Genomic DNA, 15312 nt, shown 5'->3' on the forward strand with positions numbered 1-15312 from the left:
TAGACAAGGATCTTATCTTCCTGGACTATTTTTCGAAGTACACATTATTTTATTAAAAATATTACTTTGTTTATTGTACACGTCTGGTAAAAGAGGTTTCCACTAACTTCACTTCAGCTTTTTTCTCCAGGTTTTATTCATAGTCAACTAGATTTAATCTCTCTTCTAAAAAAAAATTGTGAGTCACAAGTATTAAATACTTAATTTGAACTGGCAGAAAGACTGGCTACCAGAATTCTACAGAAGTCTGTTAGCTAGTTTATTTCTGCATGTGCATATTGAAGGCAACAGAAGAAATAATACTTTATTTTTTGATGAACAACATATGATACAAAACCTCTGAACTCACAAAAATAGGTTATAAACTTAGAAAAATATCCGTCCTATACAATTTATTGCCCCCCACAAACACAAAGGAAATCAACGCATTCCTTATTTTAATTGATACATAACTGTTTAAAGTAATGCTTGATACAAACATGCTAGATCGGGGGTAGGCAACCTATGGCACGTGTGCCGAAGGCGGCACGTAAGCTGATTTTCAGTGGCACTCACACTGCCTGGGTCCTGGCCACCGGTCCGCGGGGCTCTGCATTTTAATTTAATTTTTAAATGAAGCATCTTAAACATTTTTTAAAACTTATTTACTTTACATACAACAATAGCTTAGTTATATATTATAAATTTATAGAAAGAGACCTTCTAAAAAAACATTAAAATGTATTACCGGCACTCGAAACCTTAAATCAGAGTGAACAAATGAAGACTCGGCACACCACTTCTGAAAGGTTGCCAACCCCTGTACTAGATTAATAAAGAAAATAACCCCTAATGTACTTTAAAAACCCAAATGAAATTCATGTGATAAAAAGAGGTGTTTTCTGAACAGAAGCTAGATGTTAAAACACAGTGGGCCCTATTATGCCATGCCCATCTGTTTTTAGGTAGAATCCCTCACAGATTTCCACAGCTAATACAGTACTGCTTAAAAATTGTTGGTATGATAATGGCTCCTAATGATTTAACAATATTTTTTTCATGTACAAAATGTGATATGACTCTCCATTTTACCACATGTAAAGAGGAGCCTGCAAGCCTGACTCAAGCTGGAAAAAAGAAAAGCAGGAGAGAGAAAATGGCACTTTAATTTCCCAATGTCTACAACTTGATCCCATTGTTAGGTGCATGCTCGTATATTATTTCTGAAATTCACTAAAAAACAAACCTCCAGTACAGTAGTGAATGGGTAAAGGATTCCGTTTCTGATATTTGCAATAAGAAAATACTGCAGAGCTTTAAAATAGTCCCTAATTTCAAGGAAATGAGTGATATTGTTGGAAAGCATTAAACTCGTTGCAGAATGAAGATTGCCTCTCTTCAAGAATTTATTTCTGCAGTTCAATTTTTTCATCCAAAGGACTGTATTGTATTTATTTCTTTGTTGCTTCTGCCTGCTCACTCTTGCCAGTATAAGCTACACAAACCAAAGTATAACATGCCAACTATCAAAAAAAAATTGTTTTTTCTCTTCAGAGAAGATACAGCTTAATCTCCAGATACAATGGCTGGGATGGTGCACCTCTTAGCACTACAGACTGTGAAGCTTTCCATTCCCACAGAGTTAACAACCTTCTGCCTATAACCGCATACACCAAACCTAGTATAGAGGGCTTGGATGTTATAAATTATTCTCGTAAAACAGCCATTCATTTTGCCTCCCTGGGGACTGCACCCAATATAAGGAATAGACGAGCTGAATTAGCATCCACATATACAGTCTCAGGCCCTAGTAAACTCTAGACAACCTTATAAGGAAACTGACCGTAATTGCTATACATTTTACTGAGCTATTTAGTGTTTGCCTCATGCAAGTCACCTTTGAGAAGGTTACCAATTCATGTAAGTTTTTATAAACTATCTAATCTCCTCATGCCAATGGGCTACTTCTCTGTGTACAAAGAATTTGTCTAGTCTAAATACTGTAGACATGTACAGTATATACTGTATGTGACTGTCTGATTTTCTCCACAATATTCGAGGAAGATCCTCAGGCACTTTTATCACTGGACCACAATAGGACTATTTTTATAGCATATGTTAAAGCCATCCCTTCTCTCTTGCGCTTAGCTGCTGACACTTTGGGGAATGTCAGTTGTAGTTATAAGCTTCCTGTGGTGCTGTTTTAGCTCCAGGAAGCCTGTATGTCTTGACAACAGTCTTAATATATATTGGAAAGGAAAAGGATGAGCTAATGGAGGAAACATGACAACATAAAGATGAGGGAAGAGAAGAAGGAACATAATAAAGGAATGAAGAAGAAGAGATGAGGTAGGAAAAAGAAGTATAGAAAAAAATAGAGGACAGAGGTGTAGAAGTTACAGGTAAAGGGAGAAGAAAAACTAGATAGAGAATATATTATGGAACATATGGTTGCATTGTCAATTTCTCCCATTAACTCAGGTGACATTCTCATCACTTTCCTTTTGAAAGTGTGTGTATAAGGGAGAGAAGTAAAAAAGAAGTACTCAACAACTCAACACTGAATGTCTAGACTCCAAGTGACTAGAAATCTGTATGACAAGAGGATCAAGGGCACCTTCCAAAAATGCATTTGTCTCTGACATCAACGTCCAGGGAGCCAATAATAGTGTGAAAGAGCAATATTTTAAATTTTAATAACAAGACAAATGAAAAATATAACAAATCACCCAGTCTATGTGAGGTATACAGCTGGTCCAGACAGGGAAAACATTCGGTGCAAGTTACCCAACATTTATTTTTGTTCCTTTTAAGGTTTTGGGGAGGGAAATGTACTCTGTTTCTTAGGGACTGTGGAGCATTACTAAAGAGACAAAGAGGTTTTGTTTTTTTAACTTTATCTTGTACACACTGCATTTGAATTTTATCACCTTTCATAATCACTTTCTGATGCCTGATAATACCCCTTTAACCTTTGTTACTCAATTACGGAACAAGTTATCTCATTGTTACTCTTTTTTGAAGGAAGAGTTGAGACTCTTTTCATGCTGATAAGACACACAAGTATTCAACTGCCAGCAAACATTTAGTAGTAAAGTGTCTTGAGCAAACTATCAGAGTCTAAAGGTAGGAAGGTGAGATAAGGTTTCTGTTGCCTTAACCCTTTCGTCGACCACCCAACACAACAGAAAGAAATGAGACAGACATTCTTTTTAAAAAATGAAATAGAAATAGTCTTCTTCTAAAGAATGGCATTAAAACATTTTATAAAGCAGAAAAATAAATCAAATGACTAGAAATGGATTACTTACCCATTTTCTGGGCCGGCCTCTGGGTCGTTTTTCTCCAGTGGCTTCTGCTTTCTGTAAAGTCAAAAAACAACATATTTTATAAGCCAACATTATTTAGCAGTTCTGGTAACTGGGAACATATTTCTTGTAATATTATCCATAATTATGTATCTGCTGATTAGATGGGTGGCATTAAGTCTCTATCTCTCTCTCCCCTATGGCTTGAATCTTAAATCACATTCCTTTTTCTAATATTTTATAGCATAGACTTAAAGATATTAAAATCCCCTCTTGTGGGGTAAAAAGCATACAGTTTATTTCAAGAAGGAAGGAAACTTTTTTAAAACTGATGGGCTATTCGCAATGGTCTGCCTGTTTTTCCTCTGTTGATAATGTTCAGAAAGTAAACCAGCATGTTTGACAAAGAATATCATCTTGAACATGTGTGTATTTCTACTTAGTGATACTTTCCTGATTCTGAGTAACATTTTCCTTTTCAGGTGCAAACACGTCCTTTAAACACTGAACATACCTTTCACCATTCCAAAATATGTCTTCATTTTAAGGGTTGAAGAAAATTCAACAGTAGGTGCACTAGAAATGGCACCTGATATGTAAGCATGGCCTAGCAATTAGTGCAAAGAGCTCAAACAGAGAAAACATAGATGCCATTCAGGACTCTGTCATTAGTTTGCTTGGTGACTGTGGGATATACTTACCCACTTTTGTAATACAACTTTGAAATCCTTGGATGAAAAATCACATATAAAATGTTGTTATTTACAGACAAAGAATGTCCACCATACAGATGTCAATATCTGATTAATAATAATGGTAGTTAGGTAGGTGAACTACAGGTGAAATCCTTGCCCCACTCAAGTCAGTGGCAAAACTCCCTTCTATGGGGCCAGGATTTCACCCTATGTGCATAATCGCTCCTTAGAATCAAGGTTTTTTTGTATGCCTGGTGCATAATACGTGTTTTCATATATTGCTTCTTCAAAGGAGTGTGTGTATTTGACTTCCCCCTCAGGAGTCAATTGTCTCATTACATAAATCACTTATTGGCATATCTCTGTAAAATGTGTGTAATGCCTTGTCACGTAAAATTAATCCCACAAGAAGAGCTGGGAAAGTACTGGGGCCAATCCCTATAAACCCTACACTATAAGTGCAGCGAAATGACCTTGAAATAAATCTCACCAAGAAGAAATGTGTGAAAAATAAAATTCACATTCCTAAAGGGCAAAATTATCACTTAGACTTGTTAAAAGAGTAAACTTGCTCTTTAACAGTTTATACCAGTGTTACGTGTAAGGTGAAACCCTCTTATGAGAATACTTTTTAAAGAAGTCCATTTGCTGTATTCTCTAGGTATTTAAGAGGTTTTTGTTTCCCTTCAAGCCCTTCATTATTATGTCCTTATAAGCTGGACAGTGCAAATAGGGATTAATTTTAGTGTATGATGTTCAATAGACAAATAGTATTGTTTGAACTGAGGCATTAATTTTTAAGAATGGATCAGTTTAAAATGTTCTAAATCTACACTTGACATCTTAGTAAAGGAGCAACAACCCCCCTGCTTTTTTTAAGGTTTTTACTACTCTTAAAACTAAGATCATGCTGGCTGTGTCCTTAAAAAAAATGAACATGAACTTTTTAGATCAACAGCAAACCTGGTCTTGAAATAAACTTTAAAAACCCCAGTAAGTTGACCTAGACCAGTGGTTCTCAAACTTTTGTATTGGTGACCCCCTTCACATAGCAAGCCTCAGAGTGTGAACCTTCCCCCCCCCCTATAAATTAAAAATACTTTAAAATATATTTAACACCCTCATAAATGCTGGAGGCAAAGCAGGGTTTGGACTGGAGGCTGACAGCTTGCAAACCCCTGAGGAGTCCCGACTCCCAGTTTGAGAACCCCTGGGGGTAGCTCAGTAAAATATTCTTCAGGTTTTAAAACACTTACGCTTTGTCTACACTGGCAACTGAAAGACAAAACTTTTGTCATTCAGAGGTGTTAAAAAAAAACCAGTTTGAGAACCCCCAGTTTGAGAACCCCTGACCTAGACTATATAAAGTAGCTTGACTGGAAAGAGTACATGCAGATTTCTTTGAATAATCAATCTTCCTTTCCAGTCCTGAACTTCATGCAGTGTGGCTGAGTGCTGTTAACAATATGTATCACCCCAGAGGTGGCTACATTCAGTAGTGGATAGTGTTCCCTGTGTACAGTTTGTATATCAGTTTGTAAAGTGCTTCAGGACCCTTTGGAATGAAAGGCACTATGTTAGTGATGTATATGATTTCCACCTCATGTCAGAAGAAAAACATTTTTATAGTTCTTATCAAAACCAAATCTTTCCCAGAGGTGAGCTGGGCAAACAGAACTGCATTCCAGTTCATTATGTTTTGGTACAAAGAGATGCTGTAAGCAAACAGGAAGGTTTCCATAGACTAAACTGCAGAAGATGAATGACAAGGACTTCCATAATGGACATTTTATCTCTACTCTAAAAGGCAAAGACAAAACACTTCTTGAACAAACAAGGAGGAAAATAATGGTCAAAAGATGATAGTAAAGACAAGGAATCTAGGAAACATAGTTCCAGTTTTTCACTGGGATATTTAATTATTATTAATATTAATATTTTGACAAATATAGCACATGTTTACTTTGGGAGCACAATATTTTCACAATATAAATACCTGGAGTCATGACTAGTTATTTAGCAGTGATCCTGTAAAATAAATAAAATTGTGTGGAAAAATGTAAAATTTAATTAACAAGAAGTTAAACACATCAAACCAACAGCACTACTTTGCCTTTTTAATAGATATTTAGAGCTATTTAATCTAATTACTCTGCTAGCTGTTTGCTTTTATTACACTGTTGTGTCTTGAGTGAGGGACAAATCCAGAGAGAGCACCAAACCTCCCAAACATAACAAACAGTATTATTTAGGCAGCAGCTTGCAAGTGATCTCAACTATCCGCTGCAGTTTATACCTGCTTAATCAAACGAAGCTGTTTCTTTTTAATCCTCTGACGCAATGTAGAGTAAGGTGTGTTGTGTTCGGTTATATCGCAGCACATGACACAACATGCTGAGACTTGACTTTGCTCTATATAACATAGTACAACAACATTTAACACTGAACATAAAACAGAGGAGGGCTGAGCAAGAGGAGGGAAGGTTAGCATATATGCAGTTTAAGGGTGTTTTTCTTTTTTTTAAATTAACACACTTTCATATGCAATATTATAAGCAATTAATTGCTGTGATAAAACATTTTGGGAGTGGAACTGAATTAAGTAGCTTTTTGAGCACAAAATATGTCTGAAAAAATGGTATTTTTCATGCTATCACAATTGCCATTTCAGTCTTTTTCATATTAAAGGCAGTTAATGGTCAACGGAAAGGTCTGCAATTCATCTAAGCTTCAGTAGCACAAGGCGACTTGAAACTGCTTCATAACCTCACACTATACTGGGCTCAGCAAAAATGGAGTCTGACTTTCCCACCACCAGCGCCTTCTTGGTGCATGGGTGGGCAATGCCAAGCAGAAATTGAAACTGTACAGCTGAAGGCAATTAACAAGACAAGATGAGTGTAAATAATTGAATGGATATAAAGTGTTCTTCGGGCATCCATATATTGTCAAGCACGAACCCAAATGCAACAGAATCCATATCTTGTAAACTCTATCTGTTTTGCAAAATGATCTGTTGAGATGTCAAGATAAAATGTGCCAGAGGCATAGGTCAGCTGGAGTAATTGACAGCTCTCTCAACAAAGATCACTGTTGTCAAACCTAGTCAAGAGAATTTGCACAATGAAGTGTCCCTCTACTGAAGTCACTTTGTAACAATAATAAAAGGACTCAGGTACTGAACAGACTTAATCTTGTTATAGCTTCTATGTCATATTTACCCAGTTTATCGCTAAACAGGGTGTCGTGCCTGACACATCTTACTGAAAACATCTCAGTTGCTGTAGTCTCCATGTTGTAGGTGCAATGGCCACTTGTACACCACACGGAATCATAGAAATGCAGGGCTGGAGGGGACCTCAAGAAATCATCAAGTCCAGTCCCTTGCACTGAGGCAAGACCAAGTAAACCTTGACCATCCCGGCCAGGTGTTTGTCTAACCTGTCCTTAACAACCTCCAGTAATGCAGATTCCACAAACTCCCTGGGAAGGCTACTCCACAGCTTAACTACCCTTACAGTTAGAAAGCTTTTCCTAACATTTAATCTAAATCTCCCTTGCTTCAGATTAAGCCCATTACTTCTTGTCCTAACTTCAGTGGACATGAAGAACAATTGATCACAGTTCTCTTTACAACAGTCCTTAATATATTTGAAGACTGTTAACAGGTTCCTCCTCCCCCTAGTCTTCTGTTCTCAAGGCTAAACAAGCCCAGTTTTTTTAACCTTTCCTCATAGGTCAATCAGATTTTCATCAACCAACGTAGGTTGAAATTGTGGCCCCAAAGAAGTCAGTGGCAAAACTCTCACTAATTTCAACAGGGCCAGGATTTCACCCGACTATTTAATTTAGAGACACAAACTTCTCTTCACAGAAGGCATATAACAAAGTGTAGATACAAACAGTAACAGTAACTTTTGTTTGCAAAGTGTGCATTTCCCAACTCATACGTTTTTGAGTTATTTAATTTCATTCTAATGAAAAACAAATGATTCTATTTTAGTTGAGCCGGACCCAAACTTTTAAATTGAAGGTAAATTTGACATAAGAGCACTTCTTGGGATGCATTTCTGAAGTTTTCTGTTATGGCACATAGTAACTATTTCTCTTGTGTTACTCCAAAAGCGTGTTTTTTCATTCCAAATAAGGGAAATTTTATCAAGCACAAATATAGGAGCTAAACAAAGAAAAGCCCTGAATGCATAAGGGAAATGGAGATGTACTGGTAACAATGCTACCACAGTCTAACAAATAAAACATAGGTACGGAGTAACCAAGAAGATAATAGAGGGATGTCAATATGTTGTCCTTTTTGCAAAGTCAAACAGATAAACCTTAGAAAAGAGAATACCTCATTTTTTGGTTTAAATCTATGACAGCAGGACATAAGCTCCAATGATAGAGTAATTCTGAACATTCTAGTACAATGTGATTAGAGTACTTTTATGTCTGTCTCCAACTTGTCATCTGTTAAATATGTTACTCGCATTCACTGTTCGTGGAAAATTAAAGCAACTGAGAGGTTGGGGTGTTTTCTGGTAAAATGCAGGTTTACCTTATATATTCATCTAATAAATACATGTAATAAATATGTTTAAGCTTGGTAGAATTCTATTCTTATATAATTTTGACTGATATTGGCTTATTTCTAAGCCTTTTTTATTTTCATCTATTTAAATTTTCACTGTTGCACAAAATCATGGGTTTTAAGCATTATTTAAAAAATTGTATCAATTTAAATTTTCACAGTTGTAGGAAATTGTGAGAGGGTCAGACAATAATTATTTAATGACAGCAGACACTGAGATTTAAAAAGATAAAGCTTTGTAACCGTTCAAACATAAATTGTGATCACATCAAATTATGCAAAGTAAATATCCTTAAATCAAACTCCAGTTATCAGGCAGCATTTTTCTTACTTTGCCTATATGTAAATTTTGATTACTATTGATGGAAATATTTTTCATTGATGTGTGTGTGAACAGTGAAATCAACATTCACCAACAAACATTTACAGATAAAAATCTATCTTTCCAAGCCTAGATATGTATTATATGCACGTCAGTTTTTATGTGTGTATTACCTGAAATTAGAGTAATTGCTGCATTATTAGCTGTCCAATTGGTCTTGCAACATTCTGCATGCATTGTCAAGTTTCACATTGCTAATTTCCTAACAAGCACAGTTTGTTTTCAAATGCCCCAAGGCCAGTTTACTAAGTCCAAACACAAGCTCTGCAAGTAAAAAAAAAAAAAAAAAAAAAGAACCATACAACAAGAAATTTTAAAAGTACCACAGAATCATGATCACAGGGAAAATGGTGCCTAAACTGATTTAAGGATATTTACTTTTTAAAGTATAACAAAACAAAGCTCCAATACTTGTCTGAGTATTTTTAGCTCTCTGCCAGTTTGTGTAATACATTTTTAATTGTTATGTGTAATGGTTTGCAAGAGAACACCCGATCAATTAATCATGAGTGCCTTCTCACGTCAGCTCTGTGGGTTCTAGTGGTGTACGTTTATCTTACAAGTTGTGAACACTACAGTACATTTCAACGAGCTCACTTTGAAAACCATAGGCCACACACTATTCTATAGAAATTCCAGCAATTTTCAACTGCATGTAGAGCAACCAAGTTTACATGTATAGGGTCTTAGCAAAGTTAACAAGCAAGGCTTTGAGAGTTGGAAAAGGATATAGAGACCCTTCAATTAATATATATTAATAGATATATCATAAAGTTACAACTGTATTTCATTATTTTAAAAAGTGATAGCAACAACAACTGAACCATGAGTTTTTGTTTGTTTTTAAATGAGAAAACTTTTCAATTCATGTTTACTATGAAGAAATTTATCATAAAATTAATTGTATAAAATAAAAACTTTGAGGTGTCAAATGTGATATTACAACATCTATTTTTTAAAAGGGCAACAAATAGGTAATTGAAATATGATCCTAAAGCTTTTACTTTATTTAGTTAGTTATTTTTAAAAGTTCTACAGCTGTTTTACAGTTCGGAATATTTACCAAAGACTTGTGCATCTTACCCAAGATACATATTTTAACAACCATTCCATCACAAAAATTAAAAAAAAACACATCAAACTTATATTTAAGGAAACATCAAAGATTTTTAATAGTAAATAAGACATGTCCCTTGATCAAATTTTATTACACATAACATTCTGTAGAGTTTGCCTTAGTTACAACAGTTCCTTGAACTCTGAAAATCAAAAAGGTGCTATTAACTTGTTCAGTTCTTAATTCAGACTAAAAAGGATCTACATGCACCAAAATGATCTGAATGTAACTAAACTGCATAATATATAATTTTATATAATAAAAAAGGCTTTTCTAATTTATGGTGATTTAAATCACTCAGATTTATTAACAGCTTTTAATATTTCTACTAGAAATATCTTTTAAAAATACATTTCGATGAAGAATTACTTTAAAATTTTATTCTTGCTAGAAATATTACACACAGTACTGCCTACTCTTCCAACAGTAATATTCAAAATGTTTAATCTTAAATTCTGATTTTTCAAACTAATAAAAATGTGTTTTCTCTCTTTTGAAGAATTAATTTTAAACTGTTTAATACTGAATCTGATGTACATTTTTAATATACAAAGAAAAATACCTACATTTATTAGGGTAGCAAAGTGGTTTTTGTATATTTTAAATATCTAACCTGAAAAGGACAATTTTTACCAACTTATACATTTATTGATTGAATATACTGTTTTTTTCCCAGCCCAGATACTAAAAAACAATTGGAAATTCAAACACTGTACGAAAATGTTCATTTAGCTAATATTCAAAACATTTAAAACAGACATGAAAGAATTTAATATTTATCACTAGTTGCTATGGTAATTTATAACACTGAAAACTATCAAACTTAACATGGTCAGTGCCTATAGGCACAAAGTAAACCACATTTAAAAATTAACCATAATTAGATGAGCCAACAGCCATCTTCCAACACACATTTTACCACATAACTACCAAAGAGTAAAACCCACTGATACACTTAAGCACCACAGTTCACTCCCACATTTCATAACCTTTTGTTTTCAACTTAGAACCTGTAAATTAGTGCTAACTGCTGTGGACCCCTCTACAGAACCATTACTCCCGTACTTATTTTCAAAACTACATACTTCTATTTACTTCTTATGTTCACCAAAAAAATGTCATATATAAATGTATTATTAGCCTTGTTAGCAAGATTTTATAATGCACAGCACTGGCAAATTTAAATTTAAAATTAAGCTAGTTTTTCAGGTTGAACTTACAATTTAAAATCTATGAACTAAAAGGATTGTCTTCACTGGACTGGTCTGTACCATTGCTAAACTATTCAGAACCACTATGGTATATATCTGCTAACACCACCAAATTGTAGGACTGGTTCAAAAGACTAATATTGCTTCAAGAAACAACCTCTTTGAAAGTGATTACTAAACAATACATAGGCTGTTAAGGAACTCTCAGTTTACCATCACAATTTAAAACTGTACATTTCAAGAAATATTTCTATCAACACATAATTGGATTTACTTCTAATTACCATGTTTGACAAAGCACTTAGCTTGAATAGACAGATTTGAAGTTGTAATGTAAATAAATGTACAGGAAATTAATTTTCATTTTTGTGCACAGAAGACTTTTTAAATCTTAAACTGGGAAAATACTATTAATAATAATAATTAATAATATTGATTTTATTTCTAGACCACAATGCTAGCTGCAGAAGATCTCAATCAATACCTCAAATATGTCATATTGTGTCATACTGTATACACTGTACAAAAAGTAAATTGACCTCACATGTTCTGTGCTAGGGTCTTTCTGCAGCAAATGTTAACTCTGATCTTACAAAGGTAAAATGCAGAAAATATGTGGCCTCCATTATTAAAAATGGTTCAAACCCTACAGTTCAAAGGCTGAATGACTGGAATAATTTGGAAACTAACTGATGAGTGGACAGCAATTGTTAAGAACTCTCTCTCTCTCCTCTCTCTCTCTCATAATCTCACCTTCTGAGCTGCTTTAGAAGGACTCTTATTTTTGCTTCCTCTTGGCCTTCCTCTTGGTCTTTTAGGAGATGGTTCTCCAGTTGGTTCCTAAACACAGGAAAACATGCTATTGTAGCAAGAATCTCCACAAGACACTACCCAAATAGACCTTAAGTATAAACAACTGAAGAGCTACCTAAAAACTTGAAGTATAAATGAATGCTATAAAGTTTAAAGTGAAGTAGAGAACTCTAGTTTGCATATTAAAGGAAGTGTCATTTAAATTGTAATTATGTAAAAACATCATGAAAAATTGCATATTCTAACAATAGCAAAACATACCAGAAAACACAAATTGTTAACAGGGATGGAGATTGTGAACTTTGTGGAAAGATGTTTTTTTCAAAATTAATTACCCATTTCATTTACGTTTCATCATAAAGGTATACAACTATGGTAAGTCGTTTCTATCAGAAACATTTTTTGAAAAAGCTCAATACCGAAAAACTGGGAAGTAATCTGTTTTCTCTTCAGGGCATAATTTTTTTTTGCCTTTGTTTTATTTGTCTAAACTTAATTGTCTTTTGTTAAAATGTAAATGTAATGATTTCTTTACAATAGATTTTTGGCATGCAATATAGATTTGTTGAAATAAAATATCTTTAATGAAAAAGTTTAACGCATCTATACAAGAACAGTGATTATTTTAGCAATTTTCTTAACTAGTCCCTGTGTTTAATAGTAAATAAACCAGTCATTAAAATGGATATGAATGACTAATAGTTCGGATTCCAAATATTTATTCAGTGAATCATAAATACTATAAAGCTCTTCTAGTTCTAAATATTGAACATTTCATTCAGATTACAGGATGTGGTAAAACTAATTAAATACAGTTTGTTAACTTAAACCAGCCTAAAACCCTTCAGATTTTAAATTCCCTGGTACATTTAGATAGTCTGGAAAGGAGACTAAATGATACGATTCTCAGTTGCGAGCCTGAGCGACATGGTGCACATCTGGATCGAACACGTTTTAGGAGATGCAGTTTTCTTTCTCTCTGAGCCATTCAAATGCTAAAAAAAAGCCATGATCAAAACTTGCAGAGCCCAATGCTACTGGTTGGTTTTGTTGCAAGGCCACTTTGTCGGAGCTAAGTGTAAAGTGAGTTTGTGGGGATATAAAGCTGAAATCGCAAAGCTAAGTAAGTGTCACAGGGCAGAGCGGGAAAACGTGGGACTCCAGTTTTGTGGTTTTCCATAAGTATTTTTGTGCATTTTTAGGGGCACACTGAAGGGGCAGGAGGAGCTGCATCTCCCCCAGACTAGGGGGATGCTTTCGAGGATGTTCTGCATCTCAGAGCTCCCATAATATTTTCTAATCATCTGACATGCTTTGAAGGAAGTGGTGGGATGCTAACGAATGGAGTAAACATGTTTAAAGCCCGCGGAAGTCAGTTTAAATGAGCTCACTAGAAATCCCCACACACTTCCAATCGCTACTTCCGAAGCCTGCGAATTATGGCAAACAAAACCTCCAGCTCGGTGCTTCCCCATGCTGTCCCTGCAAAGCTGCAAGCTTAATTGGTTGCATCCGCAGGCAAAATCCCCGCAGCATAGACCGCTTCAGAGGGGGTGAAAAAAGCCGGACTCGGCGAAGCAGAGTGGCAATGTCACTCCAAGAAAGGGGGGCGGGGGAGAGGCACAAGTCTAGCAAACTTCAACCCGAGTTGGGTCCTGCAAGCGAAGAGGAGCCCGATGCGCCCCTTTTTGGAGTCCCTGAAACTGACCAGGGGTGCAAAGCGAGGGGGGAGCGCCAGAACCCGGAACCGCCCCCCCCCCCCCCCCGGGAGGTGGAAGAACGACCTGCCTGGCAAAGGGCTCCGGAAATGCAAAAGGTGTTGTGACTGCGGCGCTGACCCCCTCCAGCAGCCTCCCCCCGCCGCCGGGAGTGGGGGGCACCTTCGTGCACACGAAGGGAAGTGGGGGGGGGACCAAAAGCCAAGCGATTTTGCAGCCGCACCCCCCCAGCCCCAAGATCTAAGGGTTGCGCTGGTCAAGCTCGGAGGCGGCTGCAGCCCCCGGTGGGACCCGACCCCCACAGCCCCACAGCTTGCAAAGGCTCCGAGAGGAGGGAGCCGGCGCAGCTCAGTCCCTTCGCCCTCTCGCAATTTCAAACTCTGCTCGGGGATGACCCAGCGCGCGCTGGTTGGCCGGCTCCGCGCTGCTCCATGCTGCACGTTTCCATTGAGCAGCGCTGCCACCGCCGCGCACAATAGCCAGCGCCTCTGCCCGGCAACCCGCCCAGCGCCGCCACTGCGCCTTTCCCCCCTCCGGCAGGCGAGCGGGCGGGCAGCTCCGGCCCCTCTCCCGGCGCGTGTGGCGGAGCCTCTTCAGTGCTTAGCGGGGAACGGCGCGCAACAAAGCCCCCCGCACCCCCGCCGCCGTGTCCCGTCCCCAGGACTCCAGTGGCAGCGGGAGCCCGTCCATGGCCACGCTGGGCTCCTCTCGCGCGCGCTCCGTGTGGGGAGCGGGTACTGACTTGTGGCTGCTTCCTGGGTCTGCCCCGTCCTCTCTTCGGCGGCGCTGCGGCTGCAGGTTGCTCCTGGGCAGCAGTGGAAGTGGAAGGCTGGCCGGCTCCTTCCCCTCGCGTGCTCATCCTGCCGCTGCCGCTGCTCAGCCGGGAACAATCGCTCCGAGCACCTTGAGAGCTGGGGAGGGGGGTGCGGGGCGGGGGGGTTCAGCCCGAGCGCTCGCCGCTCGCTGCCACCACCGCACACCGGACGTCCTGGTGCTGCCAAAAAGGAGAGAAGGGGAGGAGGAGGTGGTGATGGTGGTAGCGGTGCTGGTGGGGGGGACTCTGCTCTCTTCTCTCCCGTACGCTTTGGGAACAGGGATCGCTAGTAACGCGGAGCAAGTCAAGAAGGGGGGTGGGGAAGGAGGGCGAGAGGGTGAATTGCAGCCCTACAAATGCCAGGAGGGGGGACCGCTGCAAGCAGAGCAGGAGCAAACCAAGTGGGGTGGGGGGAATATCTTCTTGCCAAAATGGGAAGCAAGCGGTGGCTATCGCCCGGGGATCGGCTCAGGACCCAGTAAGAGGAGACACATTGGAAAGGCACGGGGGACTCGGCCCTCTTGCCAGGAGTCATGCACACTCTGGAGATGGGGGGCTCGGGAGCGGCAGCGAAAGGGCGATCATTTATAAGAAGAGCGAGCGAGCGCGAGCTGTGGTGTCTGTGATGTGAGTTGCTAGGACTAGAAATATTCTTAAGCGAGTCCTGCCCACGGATTAAACTGGGAT

General features: G+C 38.2%; 1 protein-coding gene across 1 annotated transcript in view; it reads right to left on the minus strand.

Annotated features, from left to right (window-relative positions):
• The window catches only part of HMGA2 (high mobility group AT-hook 2), a 183872-nt gene extending 169157 nt beyond the window's left edge, over window positions 1-14715 (minus strand). Inside the window, exons 1-3 of the mRNA XM_030548809.1 lie at window positions 14554-14715; window positions 12034-12120; window positions 3291-3341 (exon numbers count right to left, since the gene is read on the minus strand). Coding sequence (XP_030404669.1) covers window positions 3291-3341; window positions 12034-12120; window positions 14554-14670 — 255 coding nt within the window. The 5' untranslated portion in view covers window positions 14671-14715. The remainder of the gene's footprint in view (window positions 1-3290; window positions 3342-12033; window positions 12121-14553) is intronic.
• Between the last annotated feature and the right edge of the window lie 597 nt (window positions 14716-15312).

This window comes from Gopherus evgoodei, chromosome 1 (assembly GCF_007399415.2).
Source record: "Gopherus evgoodei ecotype Sinaloan lineage chromosome 1, rGopEvg1_v1.p, whole genome shotgun sequence".
In the NCBI taxonomy this organism is placed as follows: domain Eukaryota; kingdom Metazoa; phylum Chordata; order Testudines; family Testudinidae; genus Gopherus; species Gopherus evgoodei.